This window comes from Mirounga angustirostris, unplaced genomic scaffold (genome assembly GCF_029215605.1).
Source record: "Mirounga angustirostris isolate CCGP_5_RB_7025 unplaced genomic scaffold, mMirAng1.0.hap1 SCAF_4, whole genome shotgun sequence".
Taxonomy (NCBI): Eukaryota; Metazoa; Chordata; class Mammalia; order Carnivora; family Phocidae; genus Mirounga; species Mirounga angustirostris.
The window spans coordinates 61347671-61375520 of record NW_026991712.1 but is presented as its reverse complement, the minus strand read 5'-3'; the positions used below and the strand labels follow the sequence as shown (position 1 = coordinate 61375520).

The following is a 27850-nucleotide window of genomic DNA, read 5'->3' as shown; positions in this document are numbered from 1 at the left end:
GTCAGTAAGTACTTGGTGAAGAACTGGATGAGATGACGGATGGGGGCATATCAAAAATAATTATTGGGTTTTTCTGGTTTGATCAACTGGTGTTGTATTCAGATAGGAAAGAATGGAGGAGATGCAAGTATGTAAATTAACCATTTACATACATAATCAGATTTCTTGTCTAAATTTTGCTGATATATGCTATACTTAGGGAATGGGAATACTGATTTTTTTTTTTTTTTGGGGTGGTGTTGGGGAAAATACTTATATTTTTTAATTTACCATTTTAACTATTTTTAAGTATACTGTTCAGTGGCATTAAGTACATTCACATTGTTTTATGTGTAATCATGACCACCATCCATTTCCAGAATTTTTTTCATCTTCCCAAACTGCAATTCCTTGTCCATTTCTCCCTCTCTTCCAGTCCTTGGCATCCACCATTCTACTTTTTGTCTCTATGAATCTGACTACTCTAGGTACCTCAAATAAGGGGAATCATATAGTATTTGTCCTTTTGTACTGGCTTATATCACTTAGGATAATGTCTTCAAGTTTCATCCATATTGTAGCATGTGTCAGAATCTCCTTCCTTTTTTAGGCTGAATAGTATTCCATTGTCTGTATAGACACCATTTTATTTATCCACTCATCCTTCAGTGGACACTTGGGTTGCTTCCACCTTTGGCTATTGTGAATAACACTGCCATGAACCTGAGTGTGCAAGTATCTGTTCCAGTCCTTGTTTTCAGTTCTTTTGGGTATATATCAGAAGTGGAATTGCTGGATCATATGGTAATTCTATGTTTAATTTTTGAGGAACCACCGAAGTGTTTTCCGTAGCAGCTGTACCATTTTATATTCCCACCAGTAACGTACAAGGGTTCCATTTTCTCCACATCCTCCCCAACACTTTTATTATTTTTTTTTTATAATAGCCATCCTAATGGGCATGAAGTGGTATCTCATCGTGGTTTTCATTTGCATTTCCCTAATGATTAGTGACGTTGAACTTATTTTCATGTGCTTATTGGACATCTGTATATATTATTTGGAGAAATGTCTATTTAAGTCCTTGCCCATTTTTTTTTATCTTTAGTTAGAAAACGTGTTGTTTATTTTGCTTATAAAGGATATAGTCTTTTTTTAAATTTTATTATGTTAATCACCATACATTGCATCATTAGTTTTTGATGTGGTGTTCCATGATTCATTGTTTGCGTATAACACCCAGTGCTCCATTCAATACATGCCCTCTTTAATACCCATCACCAGGCTAATCCATCCCCCCACCTCCCTCCATTTTTTTTTTTTTAAAGATTTTATTTATTTGACAGAGAGAGACACAGCGAGCGAGGGAACACAAGCAGGGGGAGCGGGAGAGGGAGAAGCAGGCTTCCCGCTGAGCAGGGAGCCCAATGTGGGGCTCGATCCCAGGACCCTGGGATCATGACTTGAGCCGAAGGCAGATGCTTAACAACTGAGCCACCCAGGCGCCCCAGTCCTTTGCCCATTTTTGAATGGAGTTATTGTTGTTGTTCAGAGTTATTTTGTAATATGAAATGGTTTCAGGAACACAACAGGTCTCTATGGCATGAAAACAAGTGTTACGATAGTATGAAAATCCTAGGGACCTTGGGAAAAGTGGCAGAAAAAGGTGAGGATGTCAAAGAAAGTTTAAGAAAAATTTTTAAAGTTTTACCTTTAGTGAAGAATTAAAAAAAGGACATTCTCAGGATTCTGAGCTCATTTTAGTATTGCAGTTTGGCAACCTTGTGGGTTAAATAAGCATTGCTGGGCTACCCTGAGAACCTAACTCCTATATTTAAGAACACTACTTGTATATAAAATGCCCTGTCTTATAAATCCTCTAATTAAAAAAAAAATTTTTGGTATATAATTCATATATATGATAGCTATTTATATACTAAAATCTAAACTTGGAAAGTAAGTTAGTTGTACTAATGGATTACAGAAATAATTATTATATAATGCTTTTAATTAGGAATTTAATATTTTTCAATTACTGTAAGTTGATGTTCATGAATCATTTGTGAGATACCATTATAAAAAAATATACAGGATACAGAGCTATAGAACTAAAGCAAAATCATAATACAATTGATAGAAACATGAAAACAAAGCTGTTATCTACAGATGTAAAGAAGGATTACACAGAAATCTGTGCTGTTAACTGAAGCAGCTGGAGAAATACTATTGGCCATTTGTAACAGATAACTAATCTCCAAGAATAATACCCAGTTTAACTTATATAAATTTTATTATTTTTAAAGTAACCATAAATCTGTTGAACATGGATAAACTGTTGGATTCTGAATTTTTGGTAAAATGTTATACCATTCAGATTAGATAAGCGACCTATATTATACATGTAAAGTGTAATATATATTTTAGACGAAATAAGACATTATTTTAAAGTATATTTAGGATTATTTTCAATGTTCTATACTCTATATTCCCTGTAAATAATTATAGTTAAGAAAACATACCATTCTCTAAAAATAAAACAAGCCAACAGAAGCTTTCATTAATCTGAAACTAAAGATTAGCTTTCCATTTCTTCTCAGGATCCGTGCTGCTAACTGTGGAAAGAAAATTAAAGAGTGAAAATTTAACAACAGATAAGCAAATATAATGGATTTTAAGTTATTCTGTGGCTAGAAAAAGCATTAATTCCTAAAATAATTTTGTTGCTTAATATAAAGGTGGTATTTTTTTGTACATATAAAAGCATTGCTGAAGCTTCTACACAAAAAAGTTTTGAGCTTCTTGATTTTAAGGATTAAATTTCTATAAAGATTGTTAATTTGATGAATTAATCTAACACGAGTAAACACTTATAGAATTACTGCTTTAATATTTTTGAGTTTACTACCTTTACTACTGCTAAAACGTCTGGCTGTTCCCAAACCTTATGCGTGTGAAATTCTTTGTGGTCGGGAGAAGAGAGGCTATCTTCCCATTACCTGCCTTTGATTGTAGTTCTGGTGGGTAAGAACTGCAACCCCTAAGCAAAATTCTAATTCCTGTGGGAGCTTTAGGTTCCAATTTGTGGTCCACTGGCCTTTCACTACTAACCCTTTCTAGTGCTTGTTTCTCCATCTTACAGTGACGTTCAAGGAAGGACTCTGGTGGTTGTTGTTTTTCCTAAAAGCAAACTAGTTTTGTAAAAAAAGAATATTTTAAATGCTGGTAATAAAATAATTGAAATTTGGAAGTATACTTACATATTTTTCCTTCTTTTTTTAATTTTTTCAAGTGAAGCAAGGTATTACGTTCAGCCATTTTATATAAATGCTCAGGAATAGTCTAAAAGAAAAACGAGAGTGCAAGAAGACATTTCTTTTTTAAAAAAGAATGAGTTAATCTTGTTGAAACAAAACATGCAACAAAAGGAAAATTTTAACTTAAATACATTTTTATATAGGAATAATCAAAATGATTTCACCTTGTATGTGTCTTGCTTTAGGCCACTCTATTTTTATCTATATCCCTATACATAAAATAGCCTGTAAGGTCCATAAGGACAGTAACAGTGTTGGTTTTGTTCTTTACCATATACCCAGTGCTTAGCAAATGGCACATAGTAGGAACTCTGTATTTTATGAATGAATGCCTAAAAATTATTCTAGATAGTTTTGATGATGCTATGGACCATTGGCCCTATGGTTTATTTACTGGGTTACATGATAATATCTTTGTACATTTCCCTTGGTTATCCTACCTCTGTCATCTTTAGTTTTCATCTCGAAACTTCCTTAGACTTCTCTTAAATTCATGTGTACTTACATTGAGTTGTATTGTTGACTCACTTCTTACTCAACCAACTTAGCACAGCAACATCACACGTTAATGTTCCCCAAATATAAACTTCCAACCCCAAGCCCTCTCTTAAGCTCCAGTGCCATATCCACCACTGTGATCTTCTAGATCTAATTAGTGAATCCTCCACCTAAGATCCTTGAGTGGTCATGCCCAGGTTATTGGATAAAGCCCCTATTTGTTATAAGGCTTCTGTGTGATCATGCCTGTCTTTCCTGCCTCATTTCCTGGGACTCCTTTCCTGGGACCATTCACATATGCATTCTGTGCTCCAGTCACACGCAGTTTCTTTGTGGGTTTTCACATATACAATGCTCTTTTATTACTTGCAGAGCATGTCTTTCCTTCTGTCTAGAATGACTTCTTTTCTCCTGTACTTTGGCTTGGAAAATGCTTGCTTCTTCAAGACTCAACTAAATAAGTTTTTAAAGCTTTTCCAGACAAGCCTCGATACCCTGCATCTTCCATCAGGTGAAATTTATTCCTCTTTCTTTTATGCTCTGATATACTGTGTAGAGGTCTTACAGGAAGGCTGGTATGATTAAAAAAAACCACGATCTGAGTATCTGACATCTCACTTTTGAGTATGTGACATCTGCTAGTTGTGTGTCTTTGGAAGTTACTTAGCTCACACATTCTGAGTCAGATTTTTTTTTTAAGTCTATTAAATTGGAATAATTGTATCTTTATGTATTGAAAATTCGAGGTGTATGAATTAAGGGCCTCAAATTACATTTGTAAGTGTAAATCAATGAGTACAGTGTCTAGCACACAATCAGGCACTCAAAAAATGATAGTATTACAATCATCTGTTGAACATGTCTGTCGTCACTAAACTATGAGTTCTTTGAAGGTAGGGATCTGTAGTCATCTTTGTATCTTAGTACCTGGTCCACCGTGTGGCACAGGAAGGGCATTCAGTAAATTTGAATGAGTAAATCTCCCTATAATACCTATGCCATTCTATATGCAACAGGTACTTGACACATATAATACAGTGAATATAGTGAATACACTCTGAATGCAGAACCAGCATTTTTAAGGGATGGACAATTGCTCGATGACTCATCTGGGAGGGTGATTTAGAGTTCTGCTGTCTGTACTTAAGTTAGGAAAAAAAAAAAAACCCAATGTACCAATGTATAGTCTAGCGTGGCTATATTCTAGTATTATGAGGAAATGAACTCTTTCACAGAATTTAAATATTTATATTACCCCTTTGCCAATGGCACTTTTTATCTTTAGCCATTTTAACCATTCATCCCTTCCTTTTAAAACAAAGCAGACTGAGTATATGACTGTTTTTTGATAACTTGGGCCAATGGAACATTAAAGTTCTTTACTAATTACAATTGGCCCTAGGTACTTTTCAAGCTCATCTTTACAGTCTCACGTATCTTACGGCGGTACAGGTTGTAGTAGTGGGAAGTGTTTTTCTTTTATTTATTTTTTAGTAATCTCTATACTCAAGATAGGGCTTGAACTCATGACCCCAAAATTAAGAGTCAGCACACTCTTCTGCCTGAGCCAGCCAGGTACTCTGGTAGTGAGAGTTTTTAAATCCAGGTAATCTTATTCCAGAGCCTGCATTCTTTTTTTTTTTTTTTTTTTTTTTAATTTTTATTTATTTTTTATTCTTATGTTAATCCCCATACATTACATCATTAGTTTTAGATGAAGTGTTCCATGATTCATTGTTTGTGCATAACACCCAGTGCTCCATGCAGAATGTGCCCTCCTCAATACCCACCAGCAGGCTAACCCATCCTCCCACCCCCCTCCCCTCTAGAACCCTGTTTGTTTTTCAGAGTCCATCGTCTCTCATGGTTCGTCTACCCCTCCGATTTCCCCCGCTTCATTCTTCCCCTCCCGCTACCTTCTTCTTCTTTTTTTTTTCTTAACATATATTGCATTATTTGTTTCAGAGGTACAGATCTGAGATTCACCAGTCTTGCACAATTCACAGCGCTTACCAGAGCACATACCCTCCCCGGTATCTATCACCCAGTCACCCCATCCCTCCCACCCCACCCCCCACTCCAGCAACCCTCAGTTTGTTTCCTACAATTAAGAATTCCTCATATCAGTGAGATCATATGATACATGTCTTTCTCTGTTTGACTTATTTCACTCAACAATACTTTCCAGTTCCATCCACGTCGTTGCAAATGGCAAGATCTCATTCCTTTTGATGGCTGCATAATATTCCATTGTATATATATATATATATATATATATATATATATATATATATATATATACATCTTCTTTATCCATTCATCTGTCGATGGACATCTTGCAGAGCCTGCATTCTTAACCTCTATACTATCCACACAGCAGACATCTAATAAACATTTGCTGAAAAACTAAATTATACTAATCGACTGCCCCACAGTGCTGTTATATATTTACTCAGAGACCACTGGAGCCGAGGGCATTTTTTTCCTCTATATACTAAGTTATTCTACTCATGTTCTTTTACACGTGCTTTCTCTTTCTTCTCCCTTGTTAGGCATTGCTACTACTTCTCACTGCTATTAACCCAGTATGTCTCTAGCAGATCACCTGTCTCACTCGCTATGGGCTAGGACACCAATCATTAAGATGGCTACAATAATACATAAATCATTATAAAACTTAATCATAAGGATGTTGGTAATGGTCTCTCTTGCAAGATGAAGTCTATAAGGTTTAATGATAGCTTGGAATGTTTCTTTTTGGTTCTCCAGGTCCGTTTTTATTTGTTTAACTTCCGTGTTCTAGAAAGTTGAGATTGCTGATCTCAAATTTATACAAGCAGCACTACTTATAAAATTAACAGACTTATTCTGTTCTGGGATGTAATAAATTTACCATACCTATAGTCTACTACAAAGATTATTCTAATAAAACTGTTGCTGTGGGGGCGCCTGGGTGGCTCAGTTGTTAAGCGTCTGCCTTCGGCTCAGGTCATGATCCCAGGGTCCTGGGATCGAGCCCCGTATCGGGCTCCCTACTTGGCGGGAGGCCTGCTTCTCCCTCTCCCACTCCCCCTGCTTGTGTTCTCTCTCTCACTGTGTCTGTCTCTGTCAAATAAATAAATAAAATCTTAAAAAAAAAAAAAAACTTGCTATGTACAAATAAGATAAATGAAAATTACCTTGTAAATGTTTTTTACAACCTCCATTGCTGTAAATGATTTTTCAAAATTATCACGAAACAATGTAAGAATTTGCTGTTCTCGGATATTTCTGTGAGAAATGTATTCTAGAATTTTAGCTTCAGCGTTATGAATTACTGGGCCATGTCCTGAATTAGAATTATAAAAATTATTTCAACCAGAATAAAAATATCAAGTATAAATGAAGTTAATTTGTTCTATTTAAAAATAATCATATGATGTATTGAAAAAGCATACTTATAACAAATATGAATTATTTGGAAAACCATACAGTTAGAAGAGATTTAAAAATTATATACAATGCCAAAAACAGAATTATATCAAATAAAATCTGTGTGAAATGTTATTATATACATTAAAAATAAAGAATAAACATTTAACAATAAAAATAGTAACCACAAGAGTAATGATAGGTAATACTTACAGAGTGCTCATTATTTGCCAGGCACTGTTCTAAATGCTTAATATATATTATTCTTCTAAGAGTCCAATGAGGTAGCAACTATTATTATCCCTTCTTTACAGCAGAAGCTGAGGTATGGGGGGCAGAGTGGCAAATAACTTGCCCACAGTTACATGGTGAAGAAGAGATGGAGCTGGAGTTCTGACTTGAGAGCTTTTAATCATTCTATGCTCTTAACCACTATGCCACACTTATATAAGAGATTGAAAAGGGGACTGTAAAAAGTAGCTTCATGTAAGTGACTCAGATCTATTAAAAATTCACAAAAACCACAGTAGAACTTTAAGAATCTTATGTATAAGCTAGTAATTCAGAAATGTTGACAACCCAGATTAAGCTATATTAAAGTCTAGTTGCTCTTTAAAACAGTACAAATTAACATATGACATAAGTCGGTAAGAGGATGTTTAAAATATTTGAGTACAATGTATTCAGAAGCAGACTGTTATCATATGAAGAGCATGGGCTTTGGTTAGAATATTGACAATCATTTACTTGTATGGGGCCATGAAAGTCTGAATCCCTGAGCTTGTTTCTTCAGCCGTGCAATGAAGATACCACTACCTGCTTCACTGGGTTTCTGTGAGGACAACACTGTAAAGGTCCCTGCACAGCACTGGACAGGCTTTAATATATGGTGGCTGTGGCTACAGAACATAATTTACCCACAAGCTCCTGCTGTGCCAATAAGCCAGTTCACTGGGTTCATTAAAGCAAACACTCTAAGAACCTTTACTAGGCAGCCTCTCATTAGCTTTGCTTCATTCAGCGTGAGTGCATCAAACATGTACTCTCTTCTCTTTAAAAACAGCTGTTGGTGTATCATATGACCTCACTGATATGAGGAATTCTTAATCTCAGGAAACAAACTGAGGGTTGCTGGAGTGGTGGGGGGTGGGAGGGATGGGATGGATGGGTGATAGACACTGGGGAGGGTATGTGCTATGGTGAACACTGTGAATTGTCTAAGACTGATGAGTCACAGACCTGTACCTCTGAAACAAATAATACATTATATGTTAAAAAAAAAAAAAAAAAAAAGAGAGGATTGTAGGAAGGGAAAAATGAAGAGGGGGAAATCGGAAGGGGAGATGAACCATGAGAGATTATGGACTCTGAGAAACAAACTGAGGGTTCTAGAGGGGAGGGGGGTGGGAGGGTGGGTTAGCCTGGTGATGGGTATTAAAGAGGGCACGTACTGCGTGGAGCACTGGGTGTTATACGCCAACAATGAATCATGGAACACTACATCAAAAACTAATGATGAGGGGCGCCTGGGTGGCTCAGTTGGTTAAGCGACTGCCTTCGGCTCAGGTCATGATCCTGGAGTCCCGGGATCGAGTCCTGCATCAGGCTTCCTGCTCAGCAGGGAGTCTGCTTCTCCCTCTGACCCTCCTCCCTCTCATATGCTCTCTCTCTCTCTCTCATTCTCACTCTCTCAAATAAATAAATAAAATCTTAAAAAAAAAAAAACTAATGATGTAATGTATGGTGATTAACATAACAATAAAAATTAAAAAAAATTCAAATACACCCAAAAAATAAAAAAAAATAAAAACAGCTGTCGGCTTCCATTCTTCTGGTGTCATATTAATCCAAATGTCCAGCTCTACTCTGTTTCCTATCCCCTCAGTGGGATAGAAACTCATGAGAGAATATAAGGGTATTGGAGACACTCTATTTACAGAGCTTTCCATGGCTCTGGTTAGAACAAGTTAGAAGGACTTAAAAAATTAGGTAACCTAGTTTCTTTTTCCTTCTGGGCCCTCTTGTTGAGTGTTATTATCCTTCTCCACTTTTAGGATGGAAGGGAGATTCATACTGCAGAGCAGTGTGTGACAGCTGAGATACTAAAACAGGTTTCTTTTTCTGGAGAAGTGAAATTAATATACAGCTTTAGAGTTGACATGGAAGCTACTGATATTTCAGTAGTGTGAGTTAAAAAACTAAAGCTCAGAGTTCACGGCTAAAATGTGGCCCACATCAGAAATCTAATAATTAACAAAAGTGAAGATACCTTGTGGAATGAAAAACATTCTCTGATTCCCATGTAAATTTATTTCTTTTGTTTAACAGTTCTATTAATAGCTGTAAAGATGTTAAAAAATAACACCTTATATCTTTATAAATTAATATAACTCTCAGCCTTTAAAAAAAGATTTTATTTATTTACTTATTTTGGAGAGAGAGGGAGCACGTGAGCGCAGGGGCGGGGGGGAGGGGAGAGGGGCAAAGAAGGAGGAAGAGAATCTCAAGCAGATCCTCCATTTAGTGCAGAGCCGGCTGGATGTGGGATGGGGTGGGGGCTCGAGGCTGGATGTGGGGATTGATTGCAGAACCCTGAGATCATGACCTGAGCCATGAGCCAAAGTCAAGAGTCAGTCACCCAACCGACTGAGCCACCCAGGCACCCCTAACTCTCCAGCTTTTTTTTTTTAAGACTTTATTTATTTGACAGAGAGAGACACAGTGAGAGAGGGAACACAAGCAGGGGGAGAGGGAGAGGGAGAAGCAGGCCTCCCGCCAAGCAGGGAGCCCGATGCGGGGCTCGATCCCAGGACCCTGGGATCACGACCTGAGCTGAAGGCAAACGCTTAATGACTGAGCCACCCAGGTGCCCCTAGGGGCATAATTTAAAGAAGCACTTTATGGGTAGCTCTTCAAACCCTGAAAACATAAAGAACACACACACACAGGGACAAACCAAAATGAACCTTCTTCCTCATTTCACACAAATGGTTTGCTAGATTTAAGCAACTACCCACCTGGATATATAATATCAGCTTTGACTTTCAATAGCTTTTTTAGGGAGTTCATATAATCATAGAGGTCTTCAAATACAGTTGTTCCTTCCCCTAGGATGCAATCTCCAGAAAAGATCGCATTCTCCTCTTCTAAAAGTAGAGCGATATGATCATCAGTGTGGCCAGGTGTGTGTATAACTCTGGTTAAAAGGAAACGAAGAAATAGTAAAAATCAGAAACTCTTAGGCTTAGAAGAAATTATTCTCCAGCCTTATCTCTGGATATGACACAAATAAGTGATGTCAAATAGGTTAAAAAACTCCTCCTCTTGTGGCCCACAGAAATTATCATCAGAAAATTTGCTCCTTTAAATCAGATTTCCTACTCTGAAGTACAAATTCAATACTTTTCCCACCTTTTTTTATTTTATAAATAATAAGCATGCACCGATTACAGCAAATTTTGAAAACAGAAAGGAAAATACTTAAAGGAGATATGAATTCACAATCATTCCACTACTCAGAGACAGTGCTTTTACTATTTAAAAACTTTTTTTTTCAATTTTCTTTGCATACATGTTTATTTTACAATATACTTTGTGGCAAGACTGTGAGAAAAAAGCACTTTCGTAAGTTGCTGTGGGGAGAGCAAAACGGTAATAGCACATGTGGAGGGGAATTTGGCATTTTCTAACAAAATTACATAACCCTTTGACCCACTGGTCCCACAGCTAGAAATTTACCCTGAAAATACACGTTCACAAATACAAAATACATATATAAATTATTCATTACATTATTTATAAGAAAATACAGGAACAACCCAGATACCCATGATTGGACACTATGGACACACTGTGGTACAACCATACCATGGAGTATGATGCAGCAGCCATCAAAAAGATGATGAAGATCTCTGTGAACTGATATGGAATCATTTGCAGCATATATTGGTAAGTGGTAAAAAACAACCAAGCATGGTTCTTTTCGTGCCTCTGCTTTGTTGCTGGGGCAGGCTGCGAGCTGTGCTTGTGTTGCACCCCAACTACCCACCCCTGACCTTAGTTCAGTCTTCCAGGCCACACAAGGTGGGTCTCAGGGCAGGGTGGCGTGTTTGGCCTGGGGTTCGGACCTCTGAGACACACAGGCCGGTGTGCCTGACTGGAGCTGCTCCTATCGTTGATGTGGTATGATCAGGCTACTACAAAGTTTTGGGGAAGGGAAAGCTCCTAAAACAGCCTGTCATCCTGAAGACAGGACAGTAGAAGAGCTGAGCAGAAAATCCATGGGTGTGTGTGGGGGCTGGGTCCTGAAGCCACGGGGGAGGGATGTTCATTAAATGCTAACAAGTGCTTTTCTCTTTAAAACAAATCAAAACAAAGCATGAAAGAATGTTTATAGTTGCTCTTTTGTATAAGAAAGTTGGGGAAATAGGGCGCCTGGGTGGCTCAGTTGGTTAAGCGACTGCCTTCAGCTCAGGTCATGATCCCAGGGTCCTGGGATCGAGTCCCGCATCGGGCTCCCTGCTCTGCGGGGAGCCTGCTTCTCCCTCTCCCACTCCTCCTACTTGTGTTCCCTCTCTCGCTGTGTCTCTCTCTGTCAAATAAATAAATAAAATCTTTAAAAAAAATAAATAAATAAAATCTTAAAAAAAAAAGCTGGGGAAATAAAAATGTATATGTATATATTTCCTTATTTTTGCAAAAACAAAGGGAAGATAAAAAACTAATGAATTATAACTGCCTGTAGGGGTAGGCAGATGGGATGTAAGGAACAGAGATGTAAGCAAGACTTCTCTTGTAACTTTATTAGTTTTAACTTTTGAGCTATGTAAATATATAAACATAAAACTAAAAAAACGAAAGAAAATGTTAACACTGAATACAGAAAGAAATGAATCTTACTATATACGGGATAGATTAACACAGCCATGCTAATATTAATTCAAATAATTTTTAAATACTAAGATTATATATCCTTAATAGAATGTATCTTAAGTTTAAAAGAAGTAGAAAGATATTTTGAACTTTACTTAATAGGTTTATTGTTGGCAGTGTTACTGGTTACTGTGTTTCTGAAACTATTTTGTGTTTACTGCGCAAGAGTATAAACAATAAATTGATGTTGACAACCAAGGTTTTTACTGTGGGATAAGGGAAAAAAATGTATGAATGAGGGAATTAAGGTTCTGGGTTCTCATCTGAATTGAGGAATCCTTATGAATTCATCATTTCATTTTTTTCCTAGCTCTATAAAAGGCCCAGAAGTAATGATACTCCAGTAGTCATGAGCACACCTGACACTTAGTTCTGGAGGGAACTGAAATACCATTTCCCACTCAAAGAAACCAGGGCTTCTTGCAGACATGGCTGGCTCCAGCTCTGGAAAAGGGAAAGTAAAATGTGATATGGAGACATCTCTTTTGTTTGATTAAACCTGTTGCAACCTATTGATGAAAGTATTCAATGTTACATGAAAATAATTTCAGGAGGCATATTTCCATGACTAAGAATATGTGGGTGTGGGTGTGTCTCATATCTCACGGACAATCTTACGAACAATCACACATACAATGTGTTTACAAACAGACCCCCAATATTTTTCAATCTACAAAAACTCATGTGGAGAACCACTCTTTTTCAGAGTCTGCAGACTGTCTTATCCATTGATGTGCTTGCAGTGCATCCTTTATTTGTACCCCCTCCTCCAACTCCAGACCTCAGTAATGGTTTTCTTTGATAACCAAGGCAATAGATTTCTTAAATGAGGGGATCAGAAATTCTAATTCTCCAGTCACCTGGGTAGCTAATGCTTTAATCTGCATAAAAACTGTATTAAAATTCACTTCACATAGGCAGGAGGAAAAAAGGAGATGACATCAGAGGTGCTTTGCTAAAGATCAGAGGAACTGCAGCTGTGGCCTCCCCATTCATCAGGTGGCACATTTATCCAGTTCTGCCACTTCTGTGATAAGAGTAGACTTTATAAAGATGGCTCCCTTACAAGGTTTAGAACAGTCAACAAAAGCTGTCAGACTGACTTTTGAAAAATGGGACTTAGGTCACTAGAAAATTCTTGAAGGTTATATTCAATCAAATCCTACTGAAAAATCTGCTTCCTACTTTTTTTACTAAAGGGTTCTTGGTGGGTATTGTCCCTATCGCTAATGTATTCCCCCCCCCCCCAAATTGGCAAACAGACCAGATCAACTGGACATCAAATACTTGAGGACTTAAGTATATTTTAACCTTCTGTTTATGGAACTTTTGCTTAATGATGAATCTTCTTGTTAATATTTAAAACAATTGGGTTTTACTGACTTTATAAAAATGGAAATTGGAAAGTATCTGTCATCAGTAAACTAAATGTTTTATTCAAATTCTAGTATAATTTATTTTTGTGAAAAGGTTATTTACTAAGTCATTTTTAAAAAGACTTATTTTAGATAGAGACACACACAGAAACAGAGACAGAGTGGGGAGGGGCAGAGGTAGGGGGAGAGAGAGCCTTAAGCAGACTCCATGGTGAGTGCAGACCCCGACATGGGGCTCGAGCTCATGGCTCTGAGATCATGACCTGAGCTGAAACTAAGAGTCGGATGCTCAACCAACTGAGCCACCCAGGCACCCCTGATGTTGTTGTTTCTTGATCTGAAAGCTGCTTAAATGATTTGTTCAGTTTGTAATAGTTCACCACATTGCACACAGATGATATGCACACTTTTCTTTTTGTATACTTTAATAAAAAGCTTAAAATAGGGGAGCTTGGGTGGCTCAGTCAGTTAAGCATCTGCCTTTAGCTCAGGTCATGATCCCAGGGTCCTGGGATTGAGCCCCACATTGGGCTTCCTGCTCAGTGGGGAGTCTGCTTGTCCTTCTCCCTCTCCCCTTGCCCCTTCTTCCTGCTTGTGTCTGTCTCTCAAATAAATAAATAAAATCTTTTTTTTTTTTTTAAAAAGCTTAAAATATATTGGCTGTTTATGGCAGATGGGTGGTAATTAACTACCAAGGGCCGAATGTTCTTAATCTGCAAATTAGGTATAGATCTAATATCCATGATTCTGTGATAACTAATAAACTAGTACTGTGATTCCCAAGCCTTTGAGATAGATCTTTAATGTGTGATGGGGGAAATTCAATATTGTCAAGAATACTCTCTGAAGAATTAGTTATGTAATGTTTATTATCTTTTGGCATCATGAACAAATTATAGGAGACACATCATATTTCCAACAAGAACATTTTAAGAAGATTACCCAGAAATTAGTTGGGTTTATAAATTAAATTTACAAATCGATAGCATACTAGGAAAAAGGGAACGAAAAGGGGGCATGGATACCCAGTTCTTCATCTTCTCTTTCTCATTCACCTGCTAATCTACTCCCCTCTTTGTAGATATTTACTACATGTTGGATAAATATTCAGTGCCTTCTATGTGCCAGGGACTGAGGATCTGAAGATGAATCTGGCATCTGCCGTGTATCAGAGAATAGCTAACTTATCATCAAACCTCCTTCCTCTTTTTCCTGGGCATGAAGTTCAACTCTTCTTCCCAGCCTGGGGTGGCCTATGACTGAATTTACAGCCAATGCAACAGAAGGTCTGGTCTGTGAAAGCCTCCCGTGAAAGATCCCTTCCATGCTCCCTCTCTGTCACCCACTGGACTGACTGAGGTGAACAAAGCGACCTTGAAACCAACTATTGAGGACGGTAGAATCACAAGATGGAAGGTGTCTGAAACATTATTTGCAGCAGGGCCACTTGATAGTCAGGAACCTTTCCTGGATGTTATGTAACTGGGAGGAAAACTTATTTCATGTATGAACCATTATACATTTTGGGGTCGGTTTGCTACAGCAACTGGCATTAACTAATACTGTGAACCTAAGGGGTTGATTACCTTTTATGGAGATACCTACTTACAGACTTAGATTACAATACAATTTAATAAGTGCTATGATAAAATAATAAAAGTTATACGAAAGGTAGAAGAGGAAAGGGGTGCCTGGGTCCTGGGATCAAGCCCCGCATCAGGCTCCCTGCTCACTGGGGAATCTGCTTCTCCCTCTCCCTCTGCCTCTCCCCCTTAGCTTGTCCTCCCTCCCTCCCTCGCGCTCGTTCACACTCTAATAAATAAATAAAATCTTAAAAAAAAAAAAAAAAAGTCAGAGGAGGGAGCAGTTAATTCTGCCTGGAAAGGGTTCTTGAGGTAAGTAACATGTGAACTGAAGTCTGAAGAATGAATAGGTAAGAATTTATGAAGGAGACAGTAGGGGGAAAGCCGTGATGCCTACCTGGTAAAGGGGGGTGGGGCATGAGCGAAGGCATGAACATACATAACGTGTCCAGGTATTTGGATATGGCTAATTGTGTTTACAATGGCAGTGGTAGGAAATTGGACCAGAAAAGTGGTTTGGGGCCAGATAGCAACATGGTAAGGAGAATAAACATGATCTTGTATGCAATGAGAGTTATTCAAGGTTTCAAGTGACACGGGGTATGAACTGGAAAGGGAAGCCTGGAGACAGGAATATTAAACAAGAAGTAATGGTAGTGGACATGAAGAAAAAGGGACAGTATGGACCAGTATTTTTAAGGTAAAATCTAACACAATTAGATGTGGTGGGCAGGAAAAGGGGGAGTGATAAAGGTGAAGTGGAACCAGCTTCTATCTTAGAAGAAAAAATAAAATCTTAAGTGCTGAGAGCAGTAGGTGTTCTGAAGTCAGAAAGCAAGTAGATTATGGGGGACAGAGGAGAAACCTAAGTAGTTCAGTTTTAAAATTACTGAGTTTGAAACAACTTTTCGACCTCACTTAGGTCATGGGAGATTAGGGGTCTGGCCTAAAATGTATTTACTTTAGGTCATCTTTTGGAATTGAGAGCATGAGAAAGTCCTGAATTTAACTGATGAGTAGAGCCCTAAACCATCCTAACAGGAAATGCTAATTTATTTTTTAATTTAAATTTTATTTAAAAAATGGTAATCATATAATTCAAACAAATAATTTTAAAAGGGTAGAGTGAAAAGTCTTTCTTTTCTCCTATTTCTCAAGCAACCTGGTTTTTCTTTCCAGAGTAACCATGTTATCAGATCTTTTATATATCCTTCCTGAGATATTCCTCACTCATATAAGCAAATATTCAAAAATCTTCCTTTACTCCCTTTTTATAAGACACATACATAACCTCCCCCTGCCCTTCCCTAGCTAAAGGACATTTACTGACCTGAGAGTGGCACCTTCAGTTTTAATCACATCTCCATCTTCCAGATAAACATATTGTTGCTTTCCATCTCCTATAATTTCTTCTCTCGGAGGATTCCGTGGAAGTTTTTTAATGCAATATGCAGTGTCTAGTAACAAAACATGTAAAATATATTAAGTCATACTTTAAGTGATAATTCAGCCTTTTAAGAGATCAACTTTCTCTCCTAATCTTTTTCTCGTATTTGGTTTTTACAGTAATTTATTAAGCCCTTTCTCTACCCCATTAATTTATTTCAGCCATTTTTATTCTGTCCTGTTTCAAACTCCTTGCTTTTGTAACACTGTAGCTCGAGTCATGATTTTGTTCCTCTAAGTCTGCAGTCTACCTATTTGTTCAATTTTGCACTTTTGTCATTTCATATTTAATATCTGATTTCATTAAAAGTTGACTCTCTTTAAATTTTTCTATGGAAACAAAAAAAAATAAGAGATCAACTTTCATAGAGCTAACATTGTGAATGACTGCAAAAAATATTAACATTAAGAGACAAGAGAGGGGCGCCTGGGTGGCTCAGATGGTTAAGCGTCTACCTTCGGCTCAGGTCATGATCCCAGGGTCCTGGGATCGAGCCCCGCATCGGGCTCCTGACTCAGCAGGGAGTCTGCTTCTTCCTCTCCCTCTGCCTCTCCCAGTGCTCATGCTCTCTCTCTATCTCTGTGTCTCAAATGAGTAAATAAAATCTTTAAAAAAAAGAGACAAGAGAAAACGGGATGGGTTACAGCAGCCTATCTCTGGAATTTGAACTATTTTTTCTACCTCAACAAAAGAGCTTTTTATTCTCTCATGCACTTCTAGGTCTACACCTTTTTGTTCTAGTCACTCTTATTTTATATAAAAGTTTGAAAGTAGTTCATCATAATCTCGGCTAGCTTTGATATCAAGATGGGTGTTGAAGAGGCAGCAATACAGAACCGGGGAACGTTTCTCTGTCTAGTCTTAGCAGATAGTAAAAGAAGTCATGGCATCATGGCAGTACTTAGTAATAAAAGGATGATAGCATAATGTTCTTTCTGTGAATGCTGAAAGGAAGCCCCAAACCCAGGACAAAGATATTAAACCATTAAAATAAATTTAACCCATACTACCTCTCACTGACACAAAGAAAATCAATTAACCAATCGATAGCTGGGTGCCAAGTATACTATATACAGTGAATACAAGCATGGTGACATTAAAGTGCTTAAAAACTATCACAGTTGGGGAAATAAAACTTACAAATAAATAAATACAGAACTATACTAAGAACCATTTAATGAATACTAAAGGGGCAATTCAGCTAATAAAAGCCATAGTAGTTTAGAGAAAGGAAAACAATTAGGAAAAAATTCACAAATATGACAGAACTTGAAGTGTGGCTTACAAGATGAGTGGTTTGGGAAATGGTACAGAGAATGATTTGTAGGTAAGGGGAACAGCATTAGGAAAAGCATAGAAATGACAATGAGCGTGGCATACGTGCAACAAAGTATGCTACCAATTTGTCCAATGCAAAACACTGGCTGAGAAGTGGAGATAAAGTGGGATTAGATGAGCTCAGATCATGGAAGGCCTTAAATTGCCTTTCATAGAATAGAGGAATTTATTTATTTTTAAAGATTTTATTTATTTATTTGACAGAGAGAGACACAGCGAGAGAGGGAACACAAGCAGGGGAAGTGGGAGAGGGAGAAGCAGGCTTCCCGCGGAGCAGGGAGCCTGATGTGGGGCTCGATCCCAGGACCCTGAGATCATGACCTGAGCTGAAGGCAGATGCTTAACCAACTGAGCCACCCAGGTGCCCTGGAATAGAGGAATTTAAACTCTACCATATGTGCACCATTGTACACTCTTTAGAAAGAAAATGAAATAGTGTTAACTAGTTGATCAATATGGCAGCTCTAGGTGGGATACTGGAGGGCGAGAGATCAGAAACACCAGGAGGGGGTGACTAATAACTCAGCCGGAAGGATGTGAATATTAGAACTAAGATGACAGCAACGGAAATATGGGAGAAAAAGACATTCAGAGAAAAACTGACAAGGCACAGAAGTCAGGCTAGTATGGAAGATAAAGGAGACAGAAATATTGCAAATATAATAAAAATAAAATAAAACAACTGGGACTAGACCTTCTCTCTCCAGCCCCAAACTCCATTATTTTGTATCTTAGAGGCTGGAGCAAAAAATAATATGCTATTCTGGGAACTGGCATTACATAATAAGGCTGTCTTCATTCTGGAGTGAGATGGGGAGGTTTTCTGGTATGTGTTTATTTTTAATCTGTATAATTTTTCTTTTAGTAAAGAAGTTAGAGGTATTATATTTCTAGTTATGAGACCTCCGGCACACACTCCTCCCAAAAAACTCACCATTATCTCAAAATTACAAAACAAATGTTATACTATAAAATAACCTGTGTCAGTTTTTAAAGTTATGTGCGGGGGCGCCTGGGTGGCTCAGTTGGTTAAGCGACTGCCTTCGGCTCAGGTCATGATCCTGGAGTCCTGGGATCGAGTCCCGCATCGGGCTCCCTGCTTGGCAGGGAGTCTGCTTCTCCCTCTGACCCTCCTCCCTCTCATGCTCTCTGTCTCTCATTCTCTCTGTCTCAAATAAATAAATAAAATCTTAAAAAAAAAAAAAAAAAAAAAGTTATGTGCGAATACGAAAACACATATCCTACTCACAGTAACAGTCTGTATAGGCAGGAGGGAGAAGGGCATGCTGAAAGCAATCATATAATAATTATTATTATGTTTAATAAAAGCTTATGGAGATATAACTCAACAGTATAAAATTCACCCTTTCAAAGAGTACAATTCAGTGTTTTTAAAGTATATCCAAAGAACTGTATAACTATCACCACTATCTAATTTTGTAACATTTTCAAACCCCTCAAAGAAACCCTTTACCCAACTGTATCACTCCCTCTTCTCTCCTCCTACCAGCCTCTGGCAATCACTTATCTACTTTGTCTCTATCATATGATTATTTTAACAGGAGGAAACCCTCAGTCACTTGTTAAAGGTTTGAATAATGGCTTATAACATTATTCTTAATGCTAATTATTGAAGCTGATACAAACATGTGATATTGCTTATAATACTTTTTCTTTTTTTTTTTATTGAGAGAGAGAGAGAATGATAGAGAGCATGAGAGGGAGGAAGGTCAGAGGGAGAAGCAGACTCCCTGCTGAGCAAGGAGCCTGACGTGGGACTGGATCCCGGGACTCCAGGATCATGACCTGAGCCGAAGGCAGTCGCTTAACCAACTGAGCCACCCAGGCACCCTGCTTATACTACTTTCTAATGAAAACACAATCTAATTGAATGGCATAGAAGCAAACATTTGACTCCTAGGACCGGAATGTGAAATACATGGCAAAGATCCAACTTCAGCTGCAAAATAACAACTATCATGATCACAAAAATGTATTTTGTAAGATTTACTCAAAAACAAACCAAAAACACTGGGGGCAGCCTGGGGCTATATAGTTCTCATGTCTAGTAAAATTCTGGCTTCCTGCCAGCCACTGGGAGTTCTGGAATTATACACTGATTATATCTTAAACTTTTGAAAGTAGGTTGCTGTATCTTCTCATAGAAATCTTATAACTGGCATTCATAATTTTGGTGTTGCCTGTAAAACCACAAGTTGTTAGCATCATAAAGCAGCTGAAAAGTTTCTGCCATACTAATAATTAAGTAGTAAAACGATCTGGAGCAAAGAAAATAATAAAACAAAATGGAACAAGAATGCTAGCGATTAAGGATTTAGAGAATGAAGAAGTACATGGACTCTTGGGAGGTTCTGAAAGGTAACCTCTGCACGATTTCAGTGCTGAGCAACTCAAGGTCTGTATGCAGCTGGTCTAGCTTCAATAAAGTTCAGATTGAAAGTCAACAAGCTACTTCTCAAAGTATTAAAATTTTAGTGGCTACAGAGCAGGGTCAAATTTCTCCTTGGCTTTCTTTAAATCAACCTAACAGGTAATCTATTATACAAATATTCATTATTTTGTATGGAACCCAAACGATTTAAATTTTTTAAAAAAGATTTTATTTGAGAGAGAGAGAGAAGGAGAAAGAGAGAGAGAGAGAGAGAGAGAGTGTGAGCAGGGGGAGGAGCAGAGGGAGGAGGAGAGAATCTAAAGCCGACTCCTCCCTGAGCGTGGAGCCTGATGCAGGGCTCGATCTCATGACCCTGAGATCATGACCTGAGCTGAAATCAAGAGTCGGACGCTTAACCAATTGAGCCACTCAGGTGCCCCTAATTTTTAATTTAAATATATAGCTTAAGTGTCTATTAACAGGTGAATGGTTAAACAAATCCTGGTATAGTCCTACCATGGATTACCACTTGGCAATAAAGGAACAAACTATTGTTACGGAAACATAGGTGATCTCAAAAACATGATGCTGTGTGAAAGAAGCTAGAGAGTGATTCTGTATGCTTCCATTATGTGGCAAGGCAAAATTAATCTATAGTAAAATAAAGCAGATCAGTGGTTGCTAGAGAGGGATTATTGCAGAGAGGCACCAGGAGACCTCTTTTTGGGGTCATGAGAGTATTCTTTATGTTGACTGGATCCGTCACAAAGGTGTTTATCAAACTATACTCTTAAAATGGGTACATTTTATGTATGTCAATTCAAGCTCAATAAAGTTGATTTATGAAGGAGAAAAAGTAGGCCATAAACATTTAAAATGTTTAACATTAAATTAAAACTCATGCTAAAAGAGTTGGCCAAAGCTAGTCAAGAACCTTCAGCATAGTTTTTTAATTCACAGAATTTACTGGTAGATAGACAAGAGAAAGGTGAGGAAAAGTTAGACTGAAAGATAACGATTTCCTGTGGCATATAGTCCTCTAGGATTGTAAGAAAGGAGGTTAAGAGGGTAACAAAGTGAGGTTAGAGCGTTTTTCGTAATGGGCAGCCTGGTGATATTGGGTGCTTTGGTTGATAACACTTTGGTGTCCCAACTGTAGTCTCAAGTCCTAAAAGGAAGACATTTAAAAATATTTAAAAACACGAGTTGAATGCGTATGTATGTTCCTTTTGTGAATGAATGTTCCTGACTTCCTGTCCTTCATATGCCCCGAACTTGCCAAGCACAGCCCGATTCCAGTATCTCTACTCCTGCAATGTCTTCTGTCTGGTATAGCCTCCTCTCGGATACCTGTATAGCTTACTCTCTTCTCCCTATCCACCCTAGATACAAGCCACTGCCCTTCCCCCACTTTATTTTCTCTCCCCTTTTTCTTCACTTAGCTTTATTTTTCTTCATAGCACCTATCACCATCTGACCTACTACGTACTTACCATTTACCTTCCCTACTAGAAAGCACGCTTTATGAGAGCAGAGTCTTTGTTCTGTGCACTGCCACATCCCTTGTGCCAAGAACAGTGCCTGGACAGAGTGGTCACTTGAGTATTTGTTGAAGGAAGGAAGGAAGGAATGAATGAATCTATTTGTGTGATGGTAATATGGGGGTATAAGGAGAGAGGCGGTAAGGTGTCAGTACTGAATAGGTTTCAGGGACGGAGAATTATCAATACAATGATCTTTCACCAGCATTTTAGTGTATCATAGCAATTGCCTTAAAGTTATGGAAGACCTAAGATCAGGTTTAGAGTGTGGACAGTAACAGCAGCTACCTCCCAGTACCCGCGTAGAGCGTTTAGCACAGTGCCTGGCACACAGTAAATGCTCAAGAGTGGTTAGTTATTATTAACTCGGAAGTAGCCATCATCACTCCTACTCCTACAGACAAAATTCAAACTGACCTTCATCCCTGGCAAAGGGAAAAATAAGAGGGATAAGAGATCTGAAATAGAAAATAGGACTTTTCCTTTCCTCTTTTGTTAAAATTGGGGGCAGTATTAAAAGTATATTAATTTCTAAAAGTACCATGTAAGTATATAAGGTATTCAGTAAATGACTGACTAGCTTACTTACTTCTGTAACAGAAATAAATTATTCTGAAAACACAGTTTTCCTCAAAGAGCTTAATTAATGTTTTCTGTTTACCATTACTGATGCTTTTACAAATATCTCCTATGCCCCCAGTATGATCATGGTGCCAATGAGTCACTATGATTTCCTGGATTGTTGCGTTAAATTCAGTCAGAGCCTGCTTTAAACAGCTGATATATTCTGGAATTGCTGGTTCTCCAGTGTCAATGAGGATTCTCCTGAAAATTAAATGGATGATAATCACACAATTGGAACACAGAATTAATAGTAGCATATTTCTCACACAGATAATTCATATTATATTTAAGAAACTGCATAAATTGCTTGGCTTTCAACCTGCTTGAAAACCAGCTATATGATATTTCACCTTAATATATTTCACTATAGTAATCTAAGAAAAGTTTTTTGAAAAAATCTTATAGCTCCATGTAAGTCTGAACTTGGCAAATTCAAGGCACAATAATATTGAATACTTATACAGCACTCAAATATGGCACTATTCCAAGGACCTTATGTATTTTAACAATTGTGTTCCTCATCACAACTATTTAAACGAGGTATTTCATTGTACAACTTGCCCAAGGTTACTCTGCAAATAAACGGCAAGACCAGAATTCAAACCTGGGTATTCTGTCTCTAGAATATGTGTTTTTATCCACTCTGCCTCTGAGATCTTTTACAACATACTCAAATGTCTCATAGATATGAAAGAATTAGATTCAGTGGTATTCCTAAAGAAACCTAGTCTTCTGCGCTACATACAAAACTTATTACTAAAGTTTTACATTGGCTTCCTTCCACGTGAAAATGAAAGGAGTAGGGAAGCATGGGGAAATGTCTGAATTGCTTTATTTCTTTACCTAGACAACCCATTAGTTATATTTTTCTGCTTGTGGTTCTGAACCTTCTTTATACTTTGTATGCCCTTCCTCACTATTTCACAGGATGATGGTCTTTCTCTATAAAGTTTTCCTGAACTAAAAAAGAAGGGGGACATCTTCCTCCTCAAGAACCAACTCACAAACTTTTTAATTCAGGCTGCTTCACAATAACATCTCCCTAATTCAGGTTGGGGGAGGGAAGATTAGTCTTGATGAAAAGTCTCAGTCATTCACTCATTAATACTGTAATACATTAATAACTGTATGAATTATCTACTATGTGCCATGTCTTTCTTGCAAGACAAAAAAATCCTGTTTGCATTCTAGTGGAAAGTGGGGAGAGGGACCTATGAAAACCAACAGTAATAGTGACAGATAAACGGCATTCTGCAGAACATTCAAATGGGGTAAATATGACCCGAAGTATCTGGATGGCTATTTTATATTGGATGGTTTGTTTCCCTAACCCTATTCCCTGAGACGCACAGCCAATAAAAACAAATTGTCCTGTCATGGGGGAGGGGGTGGGGTGGAGAGGTGGGGACAATGGCCTTGTGGTCCACAGGCTTTTATCTACACCTTAAATTCCACAGGGCAATGGCTCTACTTTACAAGTACACAGAGTTATAACTGTCCCTTCTGGAGACAGGGAAACTAGATGGATATACTGGCCCATGAATGCATTATGAGGTTCTGTAGGCAGTGGAAATATAAGGAGGAGATGGTTAAAAAACATTTAGGAGGCACAATCAACAGGATTTTTTTTTTAAACAACTGGATGTGGAAGGGAAGGGAAAAAAATTGATGATTTTGAGGTTTCTAGGTGAGATGACTGGTGTGTCATTAACCAAGACTATAAAACACTGGAGGGAGCAAATTTGAGATAAACGTGGTTTGGGTCACAATGAATTTTGATGATGTTGCCAGCCATCTTCCGTTGCTTTTTCTTCATAGGACTTATTACCATATGACATATTATATATTTACATGTTTATTAATTTATTGCCTGTCTCCACACCCTCCCACAGCCTACAAATTTAAGCTCCACGGGGGAAGGAACCTGGTCTGGTTTTGCCAGAATCTAGACGGTGGCATGTACTAGATAATAAATGTTTGTTGGATGAATAAATAAGGTAGTGGCTTTATTTTTATTTAATCATCAAAACAATCCCGAGATTTTACTCTCATTGTACAGATGAGGAAACTGAGGCCTTGACAAGTTAGACATATATGTAATATCGTAATTTGCCTAGAGTCATGAACTCCAGCACAGGATACATTTGATTCCACACTTTTCTAACTGCAATGCCCATATCACAAGTAGGTAGAGCAGCAGGCCAAGGAAGAGGGAGAAGCAGGCCCCCTGCTGAGCTGAGCAGGGAACCTGACATGGGACCTGATCCCAGGACACTGGGATCATGACCTGTGCTGAAGGCAGACACTTAACCAACTAAACCACCCAGGCTCCCCAATGATCATAGTTTCTAAATGGAGATGAATATACGTACCATTTTGAGGTATCTATCATGATCGCAATATGCGATGAGAATATTAGAGAAAAAAATCACAGGTACTGCTATTACTACTATGGTTTGTTGTCCATATTCATGATTGAATAAAGGCTAATTTTCAGTCTGAGATTAATAATGGTATAATTTTTTCCCCCCAGCTAAGGTCAAACTCTCTGAATTATATCGTTTTTGGGACCATAGACTTCAGATTAACAACCCCCCGATTCTGGTAGAGGAGGAAGAGGAGGAAGAAAAGAGATGATAAAATCAAGTCTGAGCTACTATGAATGAACCATTAATTGTTTGTTGATGTAACCCCAGTTGTCTAGAACAGTCCTGGCACAATAAATGTTTATTGAGTAAGTTCAGTTCAAATTCTAACAAATGATTACCGTGTACAAGATACTGTGTTATATTCATTATAAGATGCAAATCATTAGGTATTTTCTGAGCATCTACCATGAACCCAGTGTTGTCTGGATGCTGTGATGGAAGAAGTGATAATAACAGCTAACATTATGGTATGCTTTCCATATGCTAGAATTTGTTAAGTGCTTTTGATATGATTTTTCATTTAAATTTCACTGAATCCTCATAACATCCTTTGAGGTGGGTGCTATTCAATCCTCATGGTACAGATAAGGAGTCTGAAGCTTAGAGAATCAACTGTCTTGTCTAAAGTCATAAGCTAGGATTCGGATTTAGGTAATCAGAGTATAGAGTCTTAACTCTAATTACTACACTAGACTGCCTTTTTCTATTTAAAGATAAACTATTTGCCTCCAGGGAGTTACAATTTTGATAGTAAAGGTTAAAATTGCAGCTTTTACAGTTTCTTGAGCAGAAGAGGAAGTTGGACACCAAGGAAGTCGAAAAGATCACCTAGGTAGAGAATATAGCATGAGAACAGGACAGACTAAGATTACATCTTGAGGAACTCACACACTTAAAGATCAGGTGAAGAGGTTGATTCCATGAAGGAGACTGCGAAAGAACAGCCAGAGAGGTAAGAGTAAACTAGGAAGAATGTGGTGTTAGCAAATCAAGGAGGGATTGGTCAACAGTGTCAAAGGTACTGAAGTTCAAATACAATGGGAATGGAAAAATGCCATTGGATTTGGTAATATAGGAGCCACCTGTGATCTTGAAACTGTTTTGAGCAGAACAGGTGGATACCAATATCTGAACCTCTTACTTGGACCCAATATTCATCTCTTGCCACCTGACTTCTACTTTATACAGTAGAGTACCATCATCTACACATTAACTTATTCTAGCTCAACTATATGTATTCATGACATATATGTCACATATGACTAATTCCACTGGCCACTCCATCCCATGAGTTTATGCCAGTGGTAGTGGAAGCAGTGTAAAGTGGGAGACCATGAATGTCTTCCCTCAGTCATCAGATTCTTTATGTCTCTTTTAGCACAAGCACTTTGCTACACTGAATGTGGTTCTAGTGTTTAAAGATACAGTATGCATTTTTCATATAACATGGCCCCTAAATGCAAGCCAACTTCATCTGGTTTTCAAACAGAACCAGCCATTTGCTTCATTGCTGGAAGAAAAAGCAGGCTGCACCTAACTTATTGTGATTGTACACGATCTCCAACGCAGTGCCTCCTAAGAGACTTCTTAGGGTAATTTTGACTATATTCAATGTTTATAATAGGTACTGACATTAGAACTAGTTTAACATGACACGCTGAATAGAGAAGAGAACGCCTATGGACTTTGGGGGTGTGGGAGTCCCAGGCAAGACGGACTCTACTCTAGATATAAAGTATTTTTTCTGTTGAATTCTCTATCCTCCTAGATTCTGGAGGCAGCCTAAGCTCCTGTACTTACTTGACCCTGCCTTGTTTATTCTGAACCTAACTTCTGCCTGTCCGACTTCAGTACTTCCAGTTCCTGCATCCTGCTCCATCTAAAATTCTGATTTACTGGAAAAAGGCAAATACAGCAGATACTTCAAATGAAAACTAAAATTACTATTAAACTGTTTTCTAGAAATCAGTTATATTAATTTTAACACATCTTGAAATATACACTTAAATTTTATGCTTAAAGGGAACTGTATCTTATTTTTATTTTGTATTGTGTAGGGTATACTAAAGACCAAGCATATAAAAACTGTTCAATGCACATTGGTGCAGTACACCACATCTCCCCACTTCTGCATAATTACACTAAAACAATGCAGCTGAACAAGAGAAAAATAGAAATACAGATAGGTTATTCCATCTGCAAAAATAAATGAGGCTACACAATAGCAACAAAACCCAAAATCAGTCCGCTCCTCTTTCCCAAGTGCTAGGGGGATCCTTGGTGTTTCAGACTCGAGCGATTTGGAAGCAAGAAAATCCTGCCCTCTGCTGCTGAGTTAAGAAAAAGGCCTCAGCCCAATTAATCACTTTTGTGAAGGCCAAGTTATAGTCTGAGCAAAACACTGGTGAAAAGTCAGAAGGTGAGCGAAGTAAATGCTTTCCTGGATTTTTAACTCCAGGCGATCCTGATTTCTCAACAGCTTAAACACTCACCCTGGCATTCAACATTAGGCAAAGTCAATTGGGTTTCAAAACCAGGAAGTTTTGTTTTGCTTCTCTTTCCTCATTATTTCTGCAGTGATGTGGGGGAGGCCTGGAATCGGGGCGTCCCAGGGCGGTCCTGGGTGGGGCTGCCAGGCCCGGACTGGACGCTGAGCTCCAGGTTGCATGGGCGCACAGCCTCTCCGCTTCCGGCGAGCAGTAGTCCCAGCCCCAGCTCTGTGGGTCCCGCAGGCCGGGGTGTGTGCTAGGGAGGAATGGGGACGTTTACCTGGTGCCGATCCCTACCAAGTAGGTGTTGGTGCCCTGCAGGGTCATGGGTCCCGGGTTACAGCCCAGGACGCGCACCACCCGACTGGACAGCCGCTCGACGCGCTGCAGGACAGCCGACATATCTGCTTCTGCAGCCCGCCGGCGCGCGTCGACGCGAGCGCGGAACTGGTTATTAGGCCCGTGCGGGGGAGGAGGCGGGGCGGGGCCGGCAGTCG

The 27850-nt window shown here is 38.4% G+C and overlaps 2 protein-coding genes across 15 annotated transcripts in view; one reads left to right on the top strand and one right to left on the bottom strand.

Annotated features, from left to right (window-relative positions):
• The window catches only part of XKR9 (XK related 9), a 93105-nt gene that overhangs the window by 17942 nt on the left and 47313 nt on the right, over positions 1-27850 (top strand). For 4 of the 12 annotated variants that reach the window (XR_010410652.1, XR_010410651.1, XR_010410650.1 and 1 more), the window contains 2 exons: positions 11005-11150; positions 12445-13679. The exons of 6 other annotated variants lie outside the window; for them this stretch is intronic. The gene's annotated coding sequence lies outside the window, so the exon portion shown is untranslated. Of the gene's footprint in view, positions 1-11004; positions 11151-12444; positions 13680-24968; positions 25104-27850 lie in introns of those variants that run through there. 2 more of the 12 variants (XR_010410649.1, XR_010410653.1) reach the window with 2 other exon arrangements.
• LACTB2 (lactamase beta 2) lies at positions 1981-27835 on the bottom strand. Of its 3 annotated transcripts, none has more exons than XM_064588227.1 (7): positions 27634-27835; positions 22473-22636; positions 16424-16550; positions 10220-10398; positions 6971-7119; positions 3237-3318; positions 1981-3156 (listed from the first exon to the last, which is right to left on the bottom strand). In XM_064588227.1, coding segments are annotated over exons 1-7 (825 nt in total). In that variant the 5' UTR covers positions 27756-27835; the 3' UTR covers positions 1981-3154. The 3 variants fall into 3 exon arrangements, with proteins under 3 accessions (XP_064444297.1, XP_064444296.1, XP_064444298.1); XM_064588226.1 differs by having other exon boundaries at positions 1981-2591; positions 27634-27834; XM_064588228.1 differs by lacking the exon at positions 27634-27835 and adding an exon at positions 27357-27617 and having other exon boundaries at positions 1981-2591.